The sequence below is a fragment of the Rhipicephalus microplus genome, chromosome 8 (assembly GCF_043290135.1).
Source record: "Rhipicephalus microplus isolate Deutch F79 chromosome 8, USDA_Rmic, whole genome shotgun sequence".
NCBI lineage: Eukaryota > Metazoa > Arthropoda > Arachnida > Ixodida > Ixodidae > Rhipicephalus > Rhipicephalus microplus.
Genome location: NC_134707.1, coordinates 87430545 through 87454194, shown reverse-complemented (window position 1 = coordinate 87454194; position 23650 = coordinate 87430545). Strand labels below are relative to the sequence as shown.

Sequence of the window (23650 nt, the reverse complement as noted above, 5' to 3'; positions counted from 1 at the left end):
CTTTGTAATATATCCCCGAAGAACACGCCTTCCCAGCATTCTAAGAAGACGTGCTCAATGGTTTCAGGCTTTCTACATAAGAAACAGTGCACTCCCCATGGTACATACATTCCTTTTTCCTGTAGCCATGTTTTTATCTCTAGTGTCCCGGTGTGCAATCTGAAGAAAAAGGACTTGGCTCCTGGAGCTACATACATATGTTTGACACGCTTCAGGACATCACTTCCAGACTTGGCACTATATATTGTGCGATACAAAGGCACGGGGAGTAGTATATCCACAAGATCTTTGTATAGCTTCCTTCGTTTCACTCCCGCCAGATATTCGCATGAGAATCGAGCACGCAAGAACTTATAAGCCATCACAACCTTTTTCAAAAAACCGAAAACCCCGCCTTCAATACATTCGGTGGATACCACAAAGTCCGGCACAAGTTTGCAAAAGGGTCCTTCACATCCCTAAGGAAGCAGAACCGGTTCACTATTTGCCTCAGGAATAAGTGCGACAGGCCAAGACCTCCATCACGTACACGTCGGAACAAGTTGGTGCGGCTCGTCCTCTCCCAAATCGATCCCCAATCAAAAACCGCCAGAATTCTGTGGAGCTTTTGTATGTTAATGCGTGAGCAGTGCAAAACACTCAACACATACCAAAGTTTAGTATTGAAAAACACATTACACACCGTGGTACGTGCAAACAGACAATTCCGAGCCTTTTGTCCTCTCAGTCCTTCCACGCATTTCCGCAACTTGGTTCTGCCAGTATGGTTCACTGTCACGGTCAAGCTCTAAAGGGGCGCCTAGGTATTTCGTTGGAGTGGAAACCCATTGAATGTTGGCAAAGGTACTGGGTTTCATTGTCCATGCTCCATGCCAGATTCCGAGGCTCTTGCTCCAATTAACTGCACTGCCACTAGTAACACAATAACGCTTCACAATTTCCACAGTTTTCATGATACTGGCGTGGTCCCCACAAAACACCGCGATGTCGTCCGCATTAGCGAGTAGTTTTACCTCCGCTTGCTGCATTTTAAAGCCATTGATACAGTTAGCCCGTATTACGCTGAGGCACAAGGGCTCGATATATAAAGCCAAAAGTAACGGCGATAGTGGGCATCCCTGGCGCACCGACCGCTGCACTTCGATAAGCTCTTTCTTCTACTGACTAATTTATTATCAGCCTTGTCGTGCAACCCCTGTACGCCATTGCGACACCTTCCATAATAACAGATCCTACATTCACGTACTCTAGAATGGCAAATAGTATGTCGTGCGGTACCCGGTCGAACGCATTTTCCAGATCCAAGTGGAGAATTGCGACCTTCTTGCACAATACGTCACAACACTCTAGTATGCTTCTCGCCGTATGAATGTTCGTGAAAATGGTCCGTTCCTTGATACCGCACGTCTGGTGTGGTCCAACTATATTGCCACGTTCCATTTCCCAAGTTTTTGTTATCGTCCCAAAACACCGCACGATTCTCAGCGCAAACCGCGCCTGCAGTTTTCTAGAAGGTTCCGGACTGTAGTAGATCATTTCGATAAGATCACGCCCACTGTGCGAACGATACAGATTGTTCTGGAACCTACGCCACCGCCAGCGATAACGCTAGAACATTCGACGGCAAGAGTATAAATGCCGACGCGCTTCGCCGCTTGTGAGTTGTTGATCGAAGGCCGACGCTGCGTTCGCCGCTATCAGTCCGAGACTGCTATCTGTGCAAGACTGCTGCTGTAATTAGACTTTCCCTTTACCGGGCACAGGTTCGCCCAAATAAACAGTTAAATCCCAACACGAAGTTTCCTGTCTTTGGCCACGTCACGACCCCGTGACAATATCTTTCACTACTGTTTGCAGTCTTTTAGCTAACACTTTCATGAATATCTTATAGTCGACGTTCGCTAAGCTGATCGGGCGATATGCTGTTACCAGCTGTAATGTGTCGCGATAATCTGTTTTCGGGATAAGAACTGTGTGTGTGGACAGGAATGAAGGTGGTAGTCGTTTGCGCTCATATGCATCGTCTAAAATGGCAGCCAGTATAGGGGCTACTTCGTACTTGAACGCCTTATAAAAATCTGCTCCTAGCCCGTCGGGCCCGGGAGATTTCTCACGTTTCAAATCGTCTATCGCCACTGCAATCTCATCGGCCGTAATACGGCGCTCTAACATTTCCTTTGAGCTATCGTCAATCTTTGGCATTAAAGGCATGAATTCCGTCTCGAAACCCTCCGCGTCCACCGGGCAACGCGCGAACAGCTTTCTGTAGAACGCTGTGAACACGTGTTCGATGCCGCTCTGTTCATCTAAGATAACACCGTCTTGTTCTACTTCGTGAATCTCGTTCCGGCGGGCCCACTTTTTTTCCTTTGCGAGGGCTCGTTTAGTTGGCGCCTCGCCTGTTATCATTGCTTCTACTCTAGCTAGCACCAACGCCCCCCCGATAGCGTTCGATATCAGCCTGCTCAAGTTTTTGCTTCAGTGTGTTAATGTCGTCTTTGAACGTCCCAGGCGATAGGCTTTCTTCATAAGTTAGCATTTGCAAGCTTTGCCGCAGGTTTTCCTCGTACTTATTCTTTTCGTGCTTTAAAGCGCTGGCTCGTTCAAGTGCCTTCAATTTAGCTGTTTGCTTAAATGTTTCTCATTTATCACATATTGTTTTGTTTGTCTGGTTCTTTATCTCTTCGAGCAGGGCTAACACTTCCTCACAAAAAACATCATCCTCCAAAATTTTAGCATTAAGTTTCCATAATACCCACTCAAACTTATTTCGGTTTTTCGCTTTGTTATTGACATCGAACATGACTAGACAGTGGTCACTGAATGACACCGACTGCACACGATATTCTTGCGCAAGTGCTATCAATTCAGCCGGAACGTACACTCTGTCCAGCCGGGCGTGTCGGGCTGCTTGGAAATGCGTGAAGCGCACAATGCGGTCGCATTCCAAGCAGTCTGCCACGTCCTCAAGCCCGTATTCATCAATTAATTCGTGAAGCTCAGCCGTGCTGGCGTCTCTATACGCTGTACCACTTGATTTATCACGCGCTGCTAGTACACAAAGTCCCCCATCAGTACCAGGTTCCTTTCGACGTTGCAGTAATTTCTGACACTCTCGAAGAAATGTCTTCGTTCGTCGAGCAAATTAGGAGCATAAAGGCATATCACTCGCCATTCAACTGAACCATAACGAAAATCACACAAAACCGTGCGCCCCGCCAAATCTGACCTCACGCCCCTCACTTCAAGGCCCTGGTGTTGGCGCACAAAAAGAACGCACCCCGCGGATTGCCCTATGGCGTGACTCACACCCGCGTAGTACATTGACATGAAAGTTAGCACCATACTCTTGGTCTCATCATCACTTCCAATTTTGGTTTCTTGTATGGCAGTGATGTCTAAATCATGTTCGATCACCAGTCTATACAACTGTCGTTGTTTTCTCCTCGCCGCAAGCCCTCGAACATTGATTGTAGCAAATCGCAAGGATTTATCTGGCAGCGCCATTGGAATAATTTATAATAGAGACCCAGAGTATGGGTCTCCTGTCTACACATGACCTTGGGGTTTGCAACATAGGTCGGGGCTTACACAGCTTACTGCTACGTGACCGGTGGCGGTGGTGGCGGCATCGTCGTTGCCGTCAGTCTCTGATCCTGTGGGATGTTCGGCCGTGGCCGCACTGTCGGTCGACGTACAGGGGTTGCTTTTGCTGGAGTTTCACCGCGGCTGCTTGGGTCGGTAGATTCGCTCTCTCCCTCGGCGCCTTCGTGTGATCGCTTATTCGTCGTGGTGCCCTCCTTGGAAATGTCCATTTCCTCCACTACTTCCCTGTTGACCTCCTCTGTCACGTTGCTTTTGTCCTCCTGCATCTGCAGTGCTTCCGAGGAATCATTTTTCACCAACAATGTATCTTCGGCTTTGAGGTTCGTCGATTTTACGTGAGCACTCTCACCTGAGATTTGCTCAGCTGGCACGCTGTCCGTCGTGGCACTTTCTGCCTCCACTCTCGCTGCTGCCTCGGAATCTGCTTCGTCCATTAGGAGATCCGAAGTGTCGTCGCTTCCCACGGGCCCTGCCAGTGAGGTACGCACGCATTCCGACTCGTTGTGTCCAAAGCGATGACACAACGTGCACCGTGGTACCTTACACTCCCGACGAATGTGTCCAGTGCACTGGCAACGAAGGCATAGCGGTGCCCTTCCCGGCACCACCACAAGAGCCAGCTCACCAGCAATCCTTATTTGATGAAGTAAATCTTCTGGCTTGACTCCCGCCTTAAGTGTCATTGTCACATTTCGCGTCGTTGAAGCTTTGTCAGCCACACCACTAACCTTCCACCGTTCCTTGATAATTAATGTCCGTCACTCTGCCATAGTTCAGGAAGGTCGCTCGCACGTCGTCGTCAGGTACGGTAGGCAGGAGCCAGTGCAGCTTCAACCGAAGCTCCTGGTTCGATGGATGGATGAGGAGGCAACGCTGGCCCTTCACTTTCACTTCCGCTTTTTCCAGCAGCCTCTTCGCACCTTCGGCACATTTGAACGTGACGGCCCAAACGTGATTCATTTGATACGACCCCAAGGCCGTAACCTCTGAGTGCAGTTTCAAATCACTCGGCGTATCCCTGAAGTCTTCTACACGGTAGGGCCGTGCCCTCACATCCGCATGCACAAAACCAGTATTCAAAACCAGACGTCCTGAAGGCAGACTAGGCAGAACAACGCGACACTCGTTATCCGAGGCAGCTATCACCCTGTTTCCGCGGCCAGAAACGGCCGCTGATACAGCTCCGACAGAGCCCATTCCAAACGCGTCCGCTGGCTATCGCGGCCGGAAGTGGACCACTGAGCTATCACAGCGGCCTTCCCTCACCCCACTTTTTTTGGCTTATATGTAAATTTAGAAGAAGTAAATGTAAATTTAGAAGAAGAAGAAGAATCTATAAGCCAAGCGGCGAGCGTGAAACACCCTCTTATGCGCATGTGTGGCGTCACGTAGCACGTGAACTTATTACGAGCGGGCAGCTGACCAATAGTCCCTCGTATACAACGTGATGACACCAAGTCTGCCAGTACGAGACCCTTTTAACGAATAAGGGAAAGAAGTGTATAGCCAAGGGCTCGTTTTTCCGTGTTTTGACACAATAACAATGAGACCTAACAGACAGTTGATTGATTAGTGGAGTTTATTGGCGCAAGGGCCAGACATGGCCAAAGAGCGCCAGAGCTATGATAATGAACTGTGGGATGTGCAGTGTAGATAAAACAGATGTGACGAGGCTGTAAAAGGCCTAAAAAATGGTCGCTGTAGGTGCGTAAAAGTATACATATAGTAAAATTATGGCAATGACAAATGATGCGCACTATGGAGACCTAAAATGGTTTAAAAGTGATAAATATGTGAAATAAAAACTTGGCATGGAGCACCAGTGCCTCGACAGAGCCCTTAAAACAAGAGCATGGAGGCCTGGGCTCGTTGAAAGCTGCAATCACAGCGGCATCCTCTGAAAAGAGGATGCGCTATGAACCTGTTAGGCTAAAAACATTCAATGTTGAACTAAAAACATTTAATACTACATTCTTTAAATAGCTTGAAACTGATTTTGCATCAAAAAGCGGCTCTTCACTGAGAAACATAATCGGATGTAAAGGAATATTATAGTGGTATGCTAAAGCAAAATATTTCTTTCTTTCCCTTTCAGCTTCCACGCACTCCAGGAGGACGTGGAGGACGGTTAGCCTGTCGCCACATCTACCACAAGTAGGACGTTCATCGCCAGTCAGCAGAAAGCTATGGGTACCATAAGTGAGTCCTATTCTGAGGCGACAGAATAGGACATCAGTTCGCCGTGTTCTCGTAGCGGAGGGCCAGTAACCTAACTGCGGCCTAATCAAGTGAAGCTTATTATTTATTTCTGTGTCCCACAAGCGTTGCTAGTGGCATCGCAGTTTCTTACGTAGGGAGGGTTTTAGGTCTGTTGCAGGGACAGTAGCAGTAGCGTTAATAGCCTGTAATATAATTGACGTGGCCATTCGGTCAGCTAACGCATTGCCCTCGATACTTCTATGGCCAGGTACCCAGAAAATAGTAACATGCTGGTTGGACATGTTCGCAGTATATGGGACGGAATACAACTCAATTATTACCGGATTTCTTCATTTAAAAAGTGATAATGCAGTTACGATGCTTAATGAGTCTGTAAATATAATTGATTTTTTGTATGTTTGATTTCCGTATATGCTTCGAAAACAGAAAGTGTTCTATTAGGCGTTCTCGTGCATCCAAACGGGAGTCGCCCCATAGAGGATTATGGGCATTTATATCACCAACGACTATATATGGCGGAGAAAGTTCATCAATGAAGCTTTGAAATTTTGTCTTCGAAAGTTGATAGCACGGAGGAATGTAAATAGAAGTAATTGTTAGTAGCTTCCCGAACAGCACTGCTCGGACAGCAACTGCCTCAAGAGATGTTCGGAGGTTTAATTGCTTATAGGCAACACCTTTATCAACTATTACAGTGACACCGCCAACCGAGGCGGCAGCGTCGTCACGGTCTTTGCGGAAGATGGCATATTGCTTTAGAAAGTTTGTTTGCGTGGACTTGAGATGTGTTTCCTGAACACACAGCCCCTTTGGAGTATGTTAAATAAGGAGTTCTCTAATATCATCGAGGTTATGGAGAAGTGCTCTCACATTCCATTGTAAAATCTGCGTGTCCATTTTAGATGTGTTTTGTGCTGTGTGCTCAAGGATGGAAAATTAGCTCACGGACCCTTTCCAGGGGCCGTGACTCGAGATTATTCTTTTTTGGATTGGTCCACTGAGTACTGCCGATCCTTAGGCGCTCTCGGAGTTGTGTCCATTGCCTCTAGCGAGGCACGCTGGACAAGCGCTCTTGCGAGCGCTACAGTTGTTTTGAGGGCCTCGCCTCTAAAGACAAGGCCTTCGTGGCCCCCAGCCCAAAGGTTGGTGGGTCCTTCTTCAATGGCGGAGCAGCAGTGGCTGCAACCGCCGAGGGTGCGGATGGCGTCACCGCCGGCTCACTACGCGTGTGCCAGACAGCCGCCGGAGGCCGTCGTGGCGCTGCCCGCTGACGCGCCACTTCGGCTAAGCTGGTTCCCCGCAGGGGCGCCTGCGCAAGTAGGCGTTTGGTGTGTAGCGACACCACGGACCCGAGCTAACAGGGGAGTTTTGACTCCCTCCCACGCCTAGCCGTGCGTGGCTTTGCCGTGTCTGGGGAAAAGGGGATCCTGGGGGTTGAGCCAATGCTGGGTGATTGGACCTTTAAGGCCCCCCGGCAGAGGCAACACACCCCTTTGGCCCCGGCTTCACGTAGACGGCACCCCTGGGCTGACCCACCCAGAGGAAATCGGCAGTCGCCTTTTCCTATCTCTCTCTCCCTACATCTTCGTCTTTATCTCTTACTATTTATCTGTCCTGTCTTCTACTCTCTTCTGTTTACTTCCAAACTTCCTGGCGGCTAGGGTTAACCCTCTGCATATAGCCTACCTTGGTCTAGGCGCATTGGGTTATAGTGGCGTTGTACGGCTGGCGTCTGCAGGTTTCAGCATCCGCAAACTTGTAGCGTCCCCTCGTTGGGCTCCGTGGTAGGTGGCCGCCAACGCTTCCGAAGAAAATTAAACTGGCATGCATAGAGAATTTTCATTATTAAGTGATCGTACCACCTTAAAGCGCGTACGCACCGAAGACTTAAGATTTTTCAACCGTTCAACTGAAAACTTCCCCCATTTTCAGGTTATACAAAGTGAGATCAGCAGCATGCAAGCCAGAACATTATCCCCCTTTGTAGTAGCCAGAAGTCTCACAGAAACTCTAGGAGCCGGGTACAAAGTTACCAAAATGGCCAGCGGAGACCTCCTCCTTGAAGTTCGAGAAAAAGAACAGTTTGAAAAGCTACAGAATCTTTCAACTTTTGGTGACACTCCCATTACTGTAACGCCACACAGATCCATGAACACAACCCGTGGAGTAGTGTCTGATGCTGATTTGCTCGGCTTGACTGAAGAGGAACTTCTGGAGGGGTGGAAGAGTCAGAATGTGACCAATGTACAAAGGATCACCATTAGAAGAGACAACAAGGTAACACCAACAAAACACCTAATACTCACGTTCGCTTCCAGTAATATGCCAGAAAGTATTCAAACAGGGTACACTAAAACGTCGATCAGACCATACATACCTAACCCACGTCGTTGTTTTAAATGCCAGAAGTATGGCCACGGCTCACAAAGCTGTCGTGGTCACCAAACTTGTGCACAATGTGGAGTGTCAGGCCACAATTCTGACAACTGCGAAGAAACATCACACTGTGCGAACTGTAGTGAAAATCATGCCGCATACTCACGATCTTGTTCATTTTGGAAAAAAAACAAATCATCTGATTGAAAATGAAAGAAAATATCACATTCAAAGAAGCAAGACGAAGAGTGTCGCCATTTTACGGCGCAACATATGCTGATGCGGCGCGTCAGGGGGCAACGCCGCACCAGCCCTCGCCACTCCTTCGGCCAGGGCAGAGCGAGCCGACGGCTGTGGCACCTGCCCCCAAGGCGGCAGTAGTTCAGTCTACTCCGCCTCCTAGCGAATTGAGGCCGGAGACTCCAGGGTCCTCTTGTCTCAAGGCCTCCCCTCACCAGGCGAGGCCTAAAATCCGAACCACCAGCTCGCACGTGCGGGCATCCAGTGCCTCCGAGGAGGCAATGGATACGTCGGCACCCTTGGTGCCGAAAGAGCGGCGTGGCTCCTTGGAGCGCGCCAAGAAAACAAAAAAGCAAATAACAGGGCCTGGTGACGGCCCTGTTAAGTGAACTCAAAATCCCCGTCTAAACAGCCACTCGCTTTTCGTACACACAGCATTATTTTACATTCACCATGAACACTCAAATTATACAATGGAACGTCAGGGGCCTTTTCAGAAATCTTGACGACATCCAAGAACTCTTACACGAACACTCACCAAAAGTGCTGTGTGTACAAGAAACACACCTTAGTTCAAAACACACAAATTTTCTTCGTAAATACGTTATTTTCCGAAAGGACCGTGTTGATGCCATGACATCATCCGGAGGTGTTGCCATCATAGTGAATCAAGGAATGGCATGCACTCGCATACAACTCCAAACATCTCTTGAGGCAGTGGCTGTTCGAGCGGTTCTTTTTGATAAACTGATCACTATCTGCACTATTTACATTCCTCCTAGCTATCAGCTGCAAAAACGTGATTTACACTCTCTAATTGATGAACTTCCAGAGCCTTATGTTCTCCTTGGAGACTTTAATGCGCATAGTAGGCTATGGGGTGACTCTCGGTATGACGCGCGAGGTCGACTGATCGAACAGTTCCTTCTCTTGTCGAGCGCGTGTCTCCTTAATCGAAAAGAACAAACCTATTATAATCTCGCCAATAACACCTACTCCTCCTCCAAGTTTTTAGTTTTCAACAGCAAAAAAAAAAAAAACTGATATACAGCATACGTAAAATGACCGATTGATTACATGTATATATATATATATATATATATATATATATATATATATATATATATATATATATATATATATATATATATATATATGTATATGTGTGTGTGTGTGTGTGTGTATCAGTCTCATAGGAAAGCCGGTAGCACTGGTAAGACTTTGTATCAGTCTGATACAACACTGGTGCAACTGGTAAGCAACTGTACCAGACTGATGCTGTTTTTCACTGGTAGATTCGGAGCAGGTTTTTTTGCTCCGTGGCGACGAAACCGCATTTCACTGGTAGATTCAGAGTGGATCCGCGCTTTTCACTGGTAGTTTCAGAGCAGCTCGCTCCGAGGCGGATTGCTCGCACTGCTCCGCCGACAAGTCGCAGATTCGGGCGGAAACACGACGAGCAGCATACGTCACTTCCGTCGTTGTACGTTGCTGAGTTTTGCAAAATGGCTGCGTTCGCTGCCTTGGCGGAACTTCTGTCTAGCGACGAAAGCACTTCAAGCAGCAGCTCGTCCAGCTCAGACGACGAAGACTTCGAGGAAAGACAAGCGCTATGCGAAGCCTTCTTTCGGGAAACTTTTTCGGAGTCCCACCGCGAACGTCCCAAAATTTTGGGGTTCATCGAGAACGTTGCGCGGCTGTACACAGACGAGCAGGTAAGCGCGGAGCTCCCTCTTTTCATAATACTACATGAACCTAATTTCATCTTTTTATCATTTCCTTCTCTGCAGTTCCGTCAAGACTTCAGGGTGTCGAGGCGTGTCGCGGAAACGTTGATCCGTGGTTTTGAAGGCTTGCGTCACTACCCATGCAGTGATCGTGGTGGGTCCCCCTCGAAAACCGCGGAAGAGCACATTCTGGTCTTTCTGTGGTAAGTCTGCACGCTGTTTTAAAAGTCATGCCTACCAGTGTGTATAATCTTAATGCTTTCAAGTGCTTCGGCGTAGAAGTACGTTTTTTCGTTGCGTGCGCAGAATTTTGACGGGGAGTCCAACCATTATAAATTTTTGTTCGTGTGTTTATGTGCGCGTGTGTAGAGAATATACACATGTGAAATTTAACAATTTCGGCGGCGTTAAATCTCCCTAGTAGCCTTCCCGTGGCTACGCCGCTTGTGCTTTTTGTCCTTGAAAGTTGCTAAGTGTGATGCAATGGAAACCAATGAAATATGACCGCTTGCAACTGCACAGCCAGAGAGAACAGTGTTAAGAGCTTCTACTTTTCTTACGGCTGCTAATTTTGATGCAAATATTTCATGCCTTTATTTCACAAAGCAGGCTTTACTTGATCACTTTCTTCCATAATGTGTGTTTGCTGTGTCAGGTTTGCTGCAAACAAGGCGTGCCTGAGGGACGTTGCTGGACGCTTTGGCATGGCAACTGCGACAGCATTTAGAGTCGTGGAGCGCACGCTCGAATATTTCCTTGATATAGCCGAAGAGGTAATATCATTTCCAGGAGATCTTGATCAGCTGTCAGCGGACTTCGAACAAGTAAGAATTTTAGGTATTTCACTGTTCCATGGCAAACACAACAAATGAGTTGTCTAATTGAAGCTTACTTTAGAGAATAGTCACATAATACATTGATTGTAGCAGGTTAAGCTGCCGTTGGGGCACAGGGGATGTGGTACTAAGTTGCGCTTGAAAGATGGGGTTATTGTCAAGCAGTCTCACTATCAAATGAGAAATGCTAGTGAAACATGTATTGTTCATTTACAGTGCACATAAAAGCAGGGTGTCTGCCAACGTGGAAAAGTCAGGGAATTTCAAAAAAACCAGGCCAGGTCATGAAAACTGACAGCAGTTCTGTGGGACCGTCACAAAAATAAGCATCGCCATTCATCAAAGCTTAAAAAGTCTCTCAGCTGCAACTACAGTGGGCTGCTGGAAGGTGTGTGAAAAAAAAAAAAGGACAGTGCATAACTCTTGCTTCTGAGTGTAAACGCGAAAGGGACCCATAGAACACAAAGTTTACTGACATTTCAGTACCTCATATGGGAGAGAGCCTTGTTTAAAAGTCATGAAAAAGGCACAGTGTACTTCAGTACGCCTAAATACGTGACGTAAGCAGAGAGAGTACATTGTCAGAAGCCTCCCATCACTCCTGTGCAGCGTATGTACAGTTGTCTGTATCTGGATTCGAGAGTTTTACAAGTCTATTTGGTGGTCTGTGATTCCGTGTGTTCAGGGAGGGCAGTCGAGGCCACGCCTCGTTTTGTGGTATCATATTTGTGTTGTTTAACTTTTACCAGTTTCACCGATGTACTGGTCACAATTATGTCAGCCTATGGCATAAACTAGACTAAGGAAATTTCTGCTCGGCAACTTGTCCTTCACATTGGCTAAAGCATTCTTTAACATCCATGTTGGTATATCCACTCTTTTGGTGCCTGTTGCTTTTACATATCACACGGCATATCTGACTCACGTCTGTAGATTTATGCATGTTTTGTCTATGCCACGATTTCGGCCCGGCTTGAAGGCCGTCTGGTTTTTCTAGGCTAGAACTGCTATCAGCTGAAGCTTGCTGGGCTACTCATGTCTTTTAATAATAATAATAATAATAATAATAATAATAATAATAATAATAATAATATTATTATTATTATTATTATTATTATTATTATTATTATTATTATTATTATTGGTGGTGCAACACCAAACGTCTTCAGCTACACACTTATGCTGGTAGCTCGTGTTTCAAGGGTAGAACTTGGGTAACTTCAGCTAAATTTTTCATTTCAGTTTTGTGAGATTGTGTAAATAAATCTGCAATTATTTTTCAGTGTCACGTCTACAGCAGAGTACGTAAATCAAGGTAACATGCGGACATTCATGATTCATCTATAGAATCAAGGAAACTGTTCCACCTTGACAAATTCATTCTCACCACCACATATTCAAATGTCAGCACTTTAAACGTTGACCCCAGCTTTCATTTCACTTCAAGTATGACAGCCCAGATAAATGCATGTGCTTGTCGTAAAAAAAAAAACATTTTGCAGTATGGCTATGTTCTTGCAACGTTGTCGTTACTCGTTGTCAAGGCAAGATACATAGAATATGCGAGTAGTAGTTATTTACTTTTTTTGTTGAAAAGTATACTTTAGAGGTGTGCAAATTAGGCGGCGGCGCAAATCAATAGTAAATACATCAATCTAGGTCGAATCAGTTCTAATCTAATCTACATATAAATAGGTGAGTCAGTAAATACAGTAGTTCAGGTCGATCTAATTAAATCCAATCCACATCCTAACCGGCGTGGGCTACAGCCATTATAGTAAAATAGATTTTACTCCAGTGGCAGAACCGGCCAGGCTCCTGTGTTTTCATTTTACACGAATGCCACCAAATGGCACCACTTCTAAGTTTCTCAGCAGCTTTGACTGCGATGTCAAACGATCGCAGACACCTTCAAACTTCATCTGCGGTTACTCTTAACTTGTGTGTTTTCTTCCTGGTTCTTCGGAACATCAAACAGCTGACTTGCTCACTGCCTAGCTCAGGGGTTTTATTTTGGCCAGATTTACATGTTTTTTCACAATTGTCGCATGCCCTGAGAACATTTTGAGTGCGTCTGGTAATTATGTTTACCTTTATAGAGCGCCCGGTTTTTTTTTTCTACTCGGGTTTGTTTGCAGTGTACAGTGTTTTCCATGCAAACGTGGCAGTCATGGAATTTGCTTTGAATCATGATGGAAAACCTGGGAAATTCAAGGAATTTAGAAATATGAAATTGGTAGACACCCTGAAAGGGACCCCTGGCACTTAAAATTTCTAATGCCTTTTGCTGTGGTGTTCCGTACAATGATTCCATAGTTCTGGCATGTAAAAGACTTGTGTCACCTAAAGTTAACTCCGCTAAGACCAACAAAACTACTGCATCAAGTGTTAAGATTATTTACTTCAAGAAGTTCACTACAGGTGTGTTCTTTTTCTCTCACTGTCACAGGTGTCAGGAGTGCCCAACACGATCGGTTGCATTGACGGATCCTACATAAGCATCCGCTGCCCTGCAAAAAAAGTGCGTTCAACCTATGTGAACAGGCACAGTTATCCGTCACTGACACTGCAAGCTCTGTGTGATCACAAAAAGAAGTTTCTCGATGTGACTACTGGACACCCCAGCAAGATTCACGATTCGAGAATCTTCAGGACATCGAGGCTTTCTTCAAAGTTGCCGCATGTGTGCTGTTCCGGGAAGTACCACGTTCTCGGGGACGCTGCCTACCCGCTTCGAGATTACCTCATAACCCCATTCAGGAATTATGGTCACCTTGACGCGAGGCAGCGCGCCTTCAATTATCACTTTTCGGCAACGAGAGTGAAGATTGAGAATGCCTTTGGAGACCTCAAGGCCAGGTTCCGCCAGCTGCTGCACCTGGACTTTCTGTTTGTAGACAAAATGAACAAGTTCATTATAGCTTGTTGTGTTTTGCACAATATGTGCATTAATTGTGGTGATGTGGATGTGCCGCCGTACATCGATGATGAACATGCACCGTGGGAATGGGAGGCACAACCGGATGATGTTCACCCCAACAATGGCCCGCTTGCATCAACTGAAGATGCACTGCGTCGCCAAGGCGAGGAGAAGCGTGAGCGCTTAATGCAAGCGATGCGCATTTGATTTAAAGTTAGGACTGCCTACGTGTACACAAAACAAGAAACGTTAAGGTGTTGTAAATTTTGTTTCGTGTTGTAGAGATTTCTAGCAGAAAATAACACTAAAAGACGGGACGAAGCAAGGACACAAACTACGGCGCTGACTAACAAGCAAATTCGTTTTATTCTTCTAATCCGCGTATATATACTTTACCACAATCTCAAGGAAACAAAAAAAAATAGAATCATGATAAATGCATGCCCCTCATTTCTGAAGCGTATCATTTACAACGGCGGCGAAACATGCATCAGTTTCCCTTATATTTCCCTCTCTCTGAAGGAGTTACCTCTCCTGTCTTATTGAGCATTTCTTTCCTCCTGAGTCAGCCAACATTTGTGTGTGTCTTTTTTTTGCTTTTTCTCACCCTTCAGATTAGTGGTGGAGTGTATATACCTAGACTGGAAGAATAAGACACATTTGGCTGTTAGTCAGTGCCATGGTTGTGTCTCTGCCATGGTTGTGTCCCTGCTTTGTCCCATCCTTTAGCACTGTTTTCTACAGGAAACACTGTACTAACCAGCTAAAATGCATGCCGCACTGTGTTGTAGTGACTCATCTTGCTAGGGCGCAGCCTGATTTTTTTGTTTCTTAGCTTTGTGACACGTAGCAGCTTCCACATAGCGTGAGTCAACCCAAGATGTTTGCAGGAATCTGACTGGATCAGTGTAATTGTTTCCTATGCGAAGCCATCAGCATGCTTATTGCTGACTAGTGCTAACGCCGCAGCGTGTTGGTCGGTATGGCTACTGCAGCTGAAGATAGCTGGTGATATTGATAGTAACTGCACTCTTCGTGCTGGTGAGACACGAGAAAGTGACAAAGTCAACCGGCCAAACATAGCTGGGCTCCAGCTCTCGTCAGCCACCACAAACATTCTGAGAAACATGTAGTGACATTGGCATAAGTCCAAGCTAGTGCAGGCTACACTGAGGAGCATTTGTGTTAATGGAACAATGTCACCAAAATTACGAGCTTGAAATGTTTGTGTTGTTTGTCTTGCAGTTGGGGCACTATGCTTGTCAGTTAAACCTGTCGCTTCGAGGAATATTCGTAATGAACACCCATCCCGACTCATTGTTTCCCACGCATGGTGCCCAAATTCAAAAAGTGCGCTCTGAACGTCACAAAAGCCCGAGTCTACATAGTCTTATGACTCCTGAGATTGTTCGCTGTGTAATTTTTTGTGATTCCAGTAGTAGTTTTACAGTGATGCCAAAATTAGTCACAAGGAGCCATTCTTGCATTAATTACACAGTACATTGCAATATTTATGATCAAAGTTTGGGGACTACCGGACACAATGCTCTTAATTAAAGCATTCAAGTCAAAACAAAAATTTGTCAGGGGTCCTTTAGGCATGGTGACTGCTGCTGTGAGAAATGGCTTCTTTGTCATGCAATTTGGTTATTGCTTGTGCATTAACATTTCATTTGCCTGATGAAAATTTGCATGGACAAACGTTCTGCATTTCTTAGTCTTTGTTCAGCTTTTCTTACCATCAAAACGGCGTGAAATTATAATGATCATTGCAACTTTGTCTTGTAAAAGGGCCCTGGAACCCTTATTTCACCTCAACAACAAACATTGTCAATCTGTTATCAATGCGCCTGCCAACGTGCACATGTGTACAATGCTTACAATAAACATGCTTTTCACATTTTATTCATTTTTCTTCAAGTTGAAAATTTCACGGAGAAGATTCATCTTTTCTTTGTGCATTTCTTCTCGTCGCTGTGTTTTAGCAAGTCGTCGCTCTTCCCTCTTGCTGTCTCTTTCAGCCTTTCGCTCTGCTCGCCGTTCATCTAACTCCTTCATTTTTTCAAAGAAGGTTTGCAGGTGGAGCTCGCGTGCTGAATTCGGGCGTTTTCTTTTTGAATCAGGAGTGTCGTCCTGCCCAACGGAGCTGGATGGAGAGTGTGACGTTGACGAGCTTGAACCAGCAAGTGGAACAGACTCGGTGGATGACTGTGGACATGTCTTTTTTGATACCACTCCACTTGCGTCGCGTACCACTTCTGGTTCCAAGCTGTCGTCCAGCCACTTGATTTTTTCAAGCTCGGCCTCGTAGGGGACTTCTTGTGGGGAACAGCCAGACGTATTATTTTTCCCAGCTGCCACATTTTTTCTTTTCAGTACGGTTTTGTACCGAGAGCAGCACTGCTCACCAGTTCTCATTACACCCAGTTTATTATTAATGCCTGTTGCAATTTTTTCAAACATGGCCTTTTTGTTGCGAAATTTTTTCAGAGGGCCAACTTGAGGGAAATATGAGGCGTAGAGGTCCAGCAGCAGCTTCGTCTCGCCACTCGTCCACTCACACCCTGCAGCTGAAATATGCATTATACACACATAAAATACATATAAACTGGCATTAATAGACTTTTTTGATACAGGGCACGAAGCTATATGCTCTCTGAGCCATAGAACACTTACTGTAAAGCATTAGTACTGTCACACTGTTTTGGCACAGCAAATATTGGGTGCTGTGGGGATCGCTTTGCATATCAGAACAGACAATCATGCAAATTCATAATATTACTATACATAACTTATTCACAGCATAATTTTCTTAGAGAGTAAATTTGAAAACACTGCATAATAAATATGGGGCCTCTTCGTGCAGCTGACTATTCGTTGAATTCAATTTTATTATTTAAGCACCCAATATTGAGAAGCGTGAGCAAGAAGCCATTAAATGGTTTTGCGTAATTCGTGGTTTTTTTGAGAGGGTTTGCAATCTGCTGGACCTATCTTCATCCTAATGCCACTAGCATGTTTGTGTATGCATGCTTACCACGTGCAGGAGTCCCTGGCTGACAAGCCCGACTTGGTGACGCACCAGTAGACGCTGCAGAATCTGTGTTTGATAATTGAAAAGCATTGTAGTATGTTAATATGTGTTAATTTTAAGCAGGTACACAATTTTCTTCAAGTAGTCCTTACACGTTGCTCGTCAAGGCATTGTCCTCTACATATATAGACGACTGTATACAAAACTAGTTCTACAGAGACACATGTAGACCAATTTACCATTTCCTAAAAATGCGCCCTGTGTATGTGACAAAGCGTCGGTGGCGTCACACTGTGTAGCACCTTCAAATAGAGAAAAAGAAAAGACATTTGCGGGTTAACACCAAAAGAGTAGAGGTCAAGAATCACCAAGAAAACGTTACTTCTCTAGTAAATTTTTCATGCATGTATTCATGCGCGAATACAGAGATCGCCATGCATTTTTATTAAAGGTAATACAGCAGCTTGGTGAGCGCTGCGAAAATTCCGGCGCTTGTGATATTCTAAATAGTAGGACTGTAAGGTGTTGGGTAAGCAACTGCTCTGATTAAAAAAAAAAGCCTGCTCACAACATGCCGTATTTTTGCGAGCGCCGATTGCGGCCGTTACCACGTGTACCCGCATGCTTTACAATTATCTGACCAGTCTTCATGCGGAGCTATCAAAGTTAGCATTCCGTGCAGAGTTTATTATCAGCGTCAAGTACGTCGCACTTACCGTTCAGATCGTTGCCGCTGTTTCTGAAAACGCCCAGCAACAGCCGACGCACAGCCGGTGTCAATTCCGCGTGCTCGTCCATACTTGCTACACAACTGCTGTTCGCGACTGCGTTAAAGTGTTCTACAAAGCTTTAACTGCGTGGTCGAAATGCGCGCCCTGCAGTGGCGGCCAAAGTTGCCAAGGAAACGAAGAGAGCGGAAAAATAAACTGTTTCCGGAACCGGTTTGCGTGACGTATGCATAATCAACTTCCGGGGCACCTCTCACGGAGCATTCTCGTGTTTCACTGGCAGAGGTGGCTTCGTGCGATCCGAGTGCTCGCTCCGGGATTTCGGCGGTCGCTCTGAATCTCCCAGTGAAAAACACCATGATACGAGTGTGTACCAGAACTGGTAAGACTTTGTATCAGTCTGATACAAGACTGGTGCAACTGGTAAGCAACTGTACCAGACTGATACGAGTGTGTACCAGAACTGGTAAGAATTTGTATCAGTCTGATACAACACTGGTACAACTGATAGAAAATTGTATCAGACTGATACAGACCTCTATCAGGATTTTCGCTAGGGTTATAATCTCGCTATAACACCTACTCCTCTATAGATCTAAGCATAGTATCTCCATCTCTTGTCCCTCTACTCCAGTGGAATGTCGTCAGTAATCTGTACGGAAGTGACCACTTCCCCGTAGTTTTGAGCACAACTACAGTAACCGAGTGCCCACAACGTGTTCCCAAGTGGCTAATAAACAGAGCCGACTGGGAACAGTTTTATACTATCGCTCGTCTAGGTTGGAATGACATCTGTACTTTGAACATTGATGTTGCTGTGAACTACTTCACAGCGTTTTTGATTGATGCTGCAACAAAATGCATCCCACAAACAAATGGACACCCTGGAAAACGACCTGTGCCTTGGTGGAACTCTGAATGCCGAAACGCGCGCAAACAGCAAAACAGAGCTTGGAGGCTGCTTCGGAACTCACCGACAGCCGAAAATCTTGAAACCTTCAAGAAAATAAAGTCTCAAGGCAGGAGAACACGTCGGCAGGCCAGAAGAGAAAGCTGGCAGAAGTTTTTATCAGGGGTTAATTCATACACACAGGAGGCTAAAGTCTAGAACATGGTCAGTAGGATAGCAGGAAAACAAGTACACACACTTCCCCTCGTAAACACTCAGGGTGATACCTTGGAAGATCAGGCAAACTTCCTCGGTGCACACTTCGAACAGGTATCCAGCTCGTGCCACTATACTGACACTTTCCAAAAATACAGAACAAGAATAGAAAAGCAGAAACTCGAACACAAATCCACTAGATACGAGGCATATAACCAAGCTTTCAGCCTAGCTGAGCTCCAAACATCTCTTCACTCGTGCAGTACTTCCGCCCCAGGTCAGACCGTGTGATGTATGAAATGTGAAAAAACCTACCAATCGAAACCCGAAAAACCTTACTTTGTTTGTACAATGCTATTTGGTCTTCTGGCACTATTCCTACCTCCTTGAAAGAGGCGATTGTTATTCCCATTTTGAAAGAGGGCAAGGACCCTTCTTTAGCTTCGAGTTACAGGCCGATTGCACTTACAAGCTGCTTGTGCAAAGTCTTCGAAAAAATAATAAACGGCCGACTTGTACACTTTCTTGAAACAAACATTTTGCTCGACCCATTTCAGTGCGGGTTTCGAGAAAGTAGATCCACCACAGACCACCTTGTTCATATCGAGGCACAGATCAGAGACGCCTTCATCCATAAACAATATTTTCTCTCTGTATTCCTCGATATCGAAAAGGCTTATGATACAACATGGCGTTTTGGAATTCTAAGAGACCTATCCCACCTTGGCGTGCGCGGAAGAATGTTTCACATAATCAAAAGTTACCTGTCAAACCGGACATTCCGTGTCCGAGTTGGCACGGCTCTTTCCCGAACATTTGTCCAGGAAACAGGCGTGCCACAAGGTGGTGTACTTAGCTGCCCACTTTTTCTCATAAAAATGAATTCCTTGCGCTTGACCATCCCTCGCAATATGTTTTATTGTACATATGTCGATGACGTCCAGCTTGGCTTTAGGTCTTGCAATCTGGCAATGTGTGAGCGGCAGGTTCAGTTAGGTTTAAACAAGCTCTTCAAATGGGCAGAGGAAAACGGATTCCGACTGAACCCACAAAAAAGCACGTGTGTCCTGTTCTCCAGAAAGAGAGGCATGCACTCAGAACCCGACATTGAACTGAACGGTCAACGTCTGTCTGTTAATACAGAGCATAAATTCTTAGGAATAATCTTGGACAACAAGTTGACCTTCGTACCGCACATTAAGTATCTAAAAACAAAATGTTTAAAAGCCATGAATATTTTAAAAGTGTTGTCACGTACTAGGTGGGGTAGTGACAGGCAATGTCTCATGAACCTATATAGAAGCCTCATTCTCACCCGCTTAGATTATGGGGCCGTTGTTTATCAGTCTGCAACTCAAAGTGCTTTGAAGATGCTGGACCCCGTGCACCATTTGGGCATCCGCCTTTCTACGGGTGCTTTCCGCACCAGCCCCGTAGAAAGCCTTTATGTTGAGTCAAATGAGTGGTCGCTTCATCTGCAGAGAACTTACATGTCCTTTGCTTATTTCCTTAAGGTGAAAGCAGATAAGAAGCACCCCTCATACTCTACTATTAATGATTTGTCGAGCTCAATTTTGTTTCAAAACAGGCCTTTGATGAGGCAGCCCTTCTCAATTCGCCTGAAGAGTCTAGCTGAGGAAACTGGAGTCTCACTAGAACACAGTTTAATGGCTCCTGTAGCATACCCGCCACCGTGGCAATGGCAGACTATAGACTGCGATGTCTTTTCTAGAAGTTACAAAACATGCGCCTATTGCCCATATCCGAACATACTTCCTGGAACTTCAACACAAATACACACGTCCCGAGTTCTTTACAGATGCCTCCAAGTCTAACTCCTCTGTGTCCTACGCTGCTGTCGGTCCATCCTTTTCGGATGCTGGCCCTCTACATCCAAGCACAAGTATCTTCACAGCGGAAGCCTATGCGATACTTGTGGCGGCTAAACACATCAAGCAATTACAAATACAAAAAGCAGGAATTTATACAGACTCCCTCAGTGTAGTAATGGCTCTGCACACTCTTAAAAAACACAAAAACCCAGTTCTTGTCTCACTTTACTCCATTTTATGCACACTCTACACACTCAAACAACATGTTGTAGTGTGCTGGGTGCCAGGGCACCGTGAGATTCAAAGCAACGTGAGGGCGGATCAGCTTGCTGCATCCGTCCACAAAAGCACTGCCCCTACACCCATATCAATCCCGGCCCTTGATCTTAAGCCGTCTCTCAAACGAAACATCAGAGTATACTGGCAAAGTAAGTGGGATACACACACACAAAACCCCCGCAGGGGCGCCTGCGCAAGTAGGCGTTTGGTGTGTAGCGACACCACGGACCCGAGCTAACGGGGGAGTTTCTACTCCCTCCCACGCCTAGCCGTGCGTGGCTTTGCTGTGTCCGGGGAAAAGGGGATCCTGGGGGTTGAGCCGACGCTGGGTGATTGGACCTTTAAGGCCCCCCGGCAGAGGCAACACACCCCTTTGGCCCCGGCTTCACGTAGACGGCACCCCTGGACTGACCCACCCAGGGGAAATCGGTAGTCGCCTTTTCCTATTTCTCTCTCTCTCTACATCTTAGTCTTTTCTCGTCTTTAAATATATCCTGTCTTCTTCTCTCTTCCATTTACTTCTGATTTTTCCTGGCGGCAAGGGTTAACCCTGTGTGGCTATCCTACCTTGGATACACCATATTCGGTTATAGTGGTGGCGTACGGCTGGTGTCTGCGGGGCCTGTACTTACAGACCCTCCAGCGTCCCCTTGTAGGACTCCATGGTGGGTGGCTGGCGCCGCTGCCGAAAGTAAGCATTTACATATGGCTTGTTCCTTCCCCCCACTCCCTGATCGCCCTCAGAAAAGAGGGCGCACCGATGAAGTTTTCCAGTTTTTTGGTAACCAGAAAGTATCTTTTCCCCGATTTCATGTTATTCACGCTGACACACCCGGCAAATCAGTGCGAACACTTTCACCTTTTCTAGTATCAAAGTCTTTGACGGAAATCTTTGGCCCAGGATATAAAGCTTCGAGAATGGCAAGTGGTGACCTCCTGTTGGAGCTCCGCGACGAGAAACAATATGAAAAATTGCCTAACCTTGTGAAATTTGGAGATACCAAATTAATAGTAACCCCACACAGAACCATGAACACCACCCGTGGCGTCTCAGATGATGACCTGTTAGGGCTGACGGAGGCTGAACTCCTGGAGGGTTTCAGCGAACAGAATGTCATAAACGTAAAACGAATCAGCATGAGGCGTGATGGCAAAGAAGTCCACACTAAACACCTGATACTTACCTTCAATTCAAGTGTACTGCCCGAGTCCGTTGAGGCTGGGTATATCAAGCTTCGAGTTAGGCCATATATACCAAACCCCCTCCGATGTTTTAAATGCCAACGATTCGGCCACAGTTCACAGAAATGCCGAGGCCGCCTAACTTGCGCGAAATGCAGTGCTGAAGAGCACACATCAGATGCCTGTGAAAACTCTCTTCACTCTGCGAACTGTAATGGGGAACATGCCGCATACTCGCGGTCATGCCTGTGCTGGAAAAAGGAAAAGGAAATTGTCACAATTAAGGTAAAACAAAATATTTCATTTAAGGAGGCACGAAGGCAGGTGTCCTGCCTACCAGAAACTAGCTTTGCCGAAGTGGCGCATCAGGGGGCAGCGCCACGACGGCCCCTGGCGCCTGTCTGGCACGCGCGTAGTGAGCCAGCGGTGACGCCATTCGCCCCCTCGGCGGTTGCAGCCAGTGCTGCTCCGCCATCCAAGAAAGACCCACCAACCTCTGGGCTGGGGGCCCCGAAGGTCTCGTCTTTTGAGGCGAGGCCCTCAAAACAAATGCAGCGCTCGCAAGAGCCCCTGTCCAGCGCCTCGCAAGAGGCAATGGACACAACACCGAGCGTGAGGGCGCAGCCAGCGCCTAAGGATCGGCGCGACTCCGTCGACCGATCTAAAAAAGAAAAATCTCGTGTCATGGCCCCTGGAAAGGGTCCATGAGCTAACTTTCCATCGTTGAACACACAGCACAAAACACATCTAAAATGGATACACAGATCTTACAGTGGAATGTGAGAGGACTTCTCCATAGCCTGGATGATATTAGAGAACTTCTTAATAAACATACTCCAAAGGTGCTGTGTGTTCAGGAGACACATCTCAAGTCCACACAAACAAACTTTCTAAAGCATTATGCCATCTTCCGCAAAGACCGTGACGACGCTGCCGTTTCGTCAGGTGGTGTCGCTATAGCAGTTGATAAAGGTGTTGCCTGTAAGCAATTAAACCTCTGAACTTCTCTTGAGGCAGTTGCTGTCCGAGCAGTGCTGTTCCGGAAGCTACTAACAATTACCTCTATTTACATTCCCCCGTGCTATCAACTTACAAAGACACAATTTCAAAGCTTCATTGATGAACTTCCTCCGCCATATATAGTCGTTGGTGATCTAAATGCACATAATCCCCTTTGGGGCGACTCCCGTTTAGATGCACGAGGACGCCTAATAGAACTTTTTCTGTTTTCGTCAGGTGCATGTCTACTAAACAAAAAAGAACCAACGTATTATAGCACTGCACATAACACATACTCTTCTATTGACCTGAGTATTGTCTCGAGTGCTATAATTCTATACCTGGAGTGGTTCGTTCTCAAGAACCCTTTTGGGAGTGACCACTTCCCGATTATGTTAAAGTTAACAAAAGAAGATACACGCTCGCCTGACGTTCCTCGCTGGAACACCAATTCAGCCAACTGGGAATTATTTCGAGAAATTACATTTTTAGACGGAGATGAGATTGCTGATTTTAATATAGACGATGCTGTAGCATACCTAACAAGTTTTATTATTGACGCTGCA

The 23650-nt window shown here is 46.1% G+C and overlaps 2 protein-coding genes across 3 annotated transcripts; one reads left to right on the top strand and one right to left on the bottom strand.

Moving 5' to 3' along the window:
- The first annotated feature begins 9708 nt into the window (after positions 1 to 9708).
- Positions 9709 to 15830, top strand: LOC119180108 (putative nuclease HARBI1). 2 transcript variants are annotated; one of them, XM_037431249.2, is made up of 4 exons: positions 9709 to 10157; positions 10233 to 10372; positions 10825 to 10993; positions 13455 to 15830. In XM_037431249.2, exons 1-4 carry the CDS (start codon positions 9948 to 9950, stop codon positions 14130 to 14132), a joined length of 1197 nt encoding a protein of 398 aa, XP_037287146.2. In that variant the 5' UTR covers positions 9709 to 9947; the 3' UTR covers positions 14133 to 15830. The 2 variants fall into 2 exon arrangements, with proteins under 2 accessions (XP_037287146.2, XP_037287145.2); XM_037431248.2 differs by having other exon boundaries at positions 9709 to 10372.
- LOC119167776 (uncharacterized) lies at positions 15815 to 18044 on the bottom strand. Its single transcript, XM_037419301.2, has 4 exons — positions 17676 to 18044; positions 17199 to 17261; positions 16963 to 17025; positions 15815 to 16495 (listed from the first exon to the last, which is right to left on the bottom strand). The coding sequence occupies exons 1-4, from the start codon at positions 17755 to 17757 to the stop codon at positions 15828 to 15830; spliced, it is 876 nt and encodes a 291-aa protein (XP_037275198.2). The 5' UTR covers positions 17758 to 18044; the 3' UTR covers positions 15815 to 15827.
- Positions 18045 to 23650: the final 5606 nt, after the last annotated feature.

What these genes read in the sequence shown, in the direction of transcription:
- LOC119180108 (XM_037431248.2), top strand. Translation starts at nt 9,948, where the DNA reads ATGGCTGCGTTCGCTGCCTTGGCGGAACTTCTGTCTAGCGACGAAAGC. An exon ending in CACATTCTGGTCTTTCTGTG is followed by an intron (nt 10,373 to 10,824) that starts GTAAGTCTGCAC and finishes TTGCTGTGTCAG; the next exon opens with GTTTGCTGCAAACAAGGCGT. An exon ending in TGTCAGCGGACTTCGAACAA is followed by an intron (nt 10,994 to 13,454) that starts GTAAGAATTTTA and finishes TCACTGTCACAG; the next exon opens with GTGTCAGGAGTGCCCAACAC.
- LOC119167776 (XM_037419301.2), bottom strand. Translation starts at nt 17,757, where the DNA reads ATGGACGAGCACGCGGAATTGACACCGGCTGTGCGTCGGCTGTTGCTG. An exon ending in CAGCGGCAACGATCTGAACG is followed by an intron (nt 17,262 to 17,675) that starts GTAAGTGCGACG and finishes CTCTATTTGAAG; the next exon opens with GTGCTACACAGTGTGACGCC. An exon ending in GGGCGCATTTTTAGGAAATG is followed by an intron (nt 17,026 to 17,198) that starts GTAAATTGGTCT and finishes TATCAAACACAG; the next exon opens with ATTCTGCAGCGTCTACTGGT.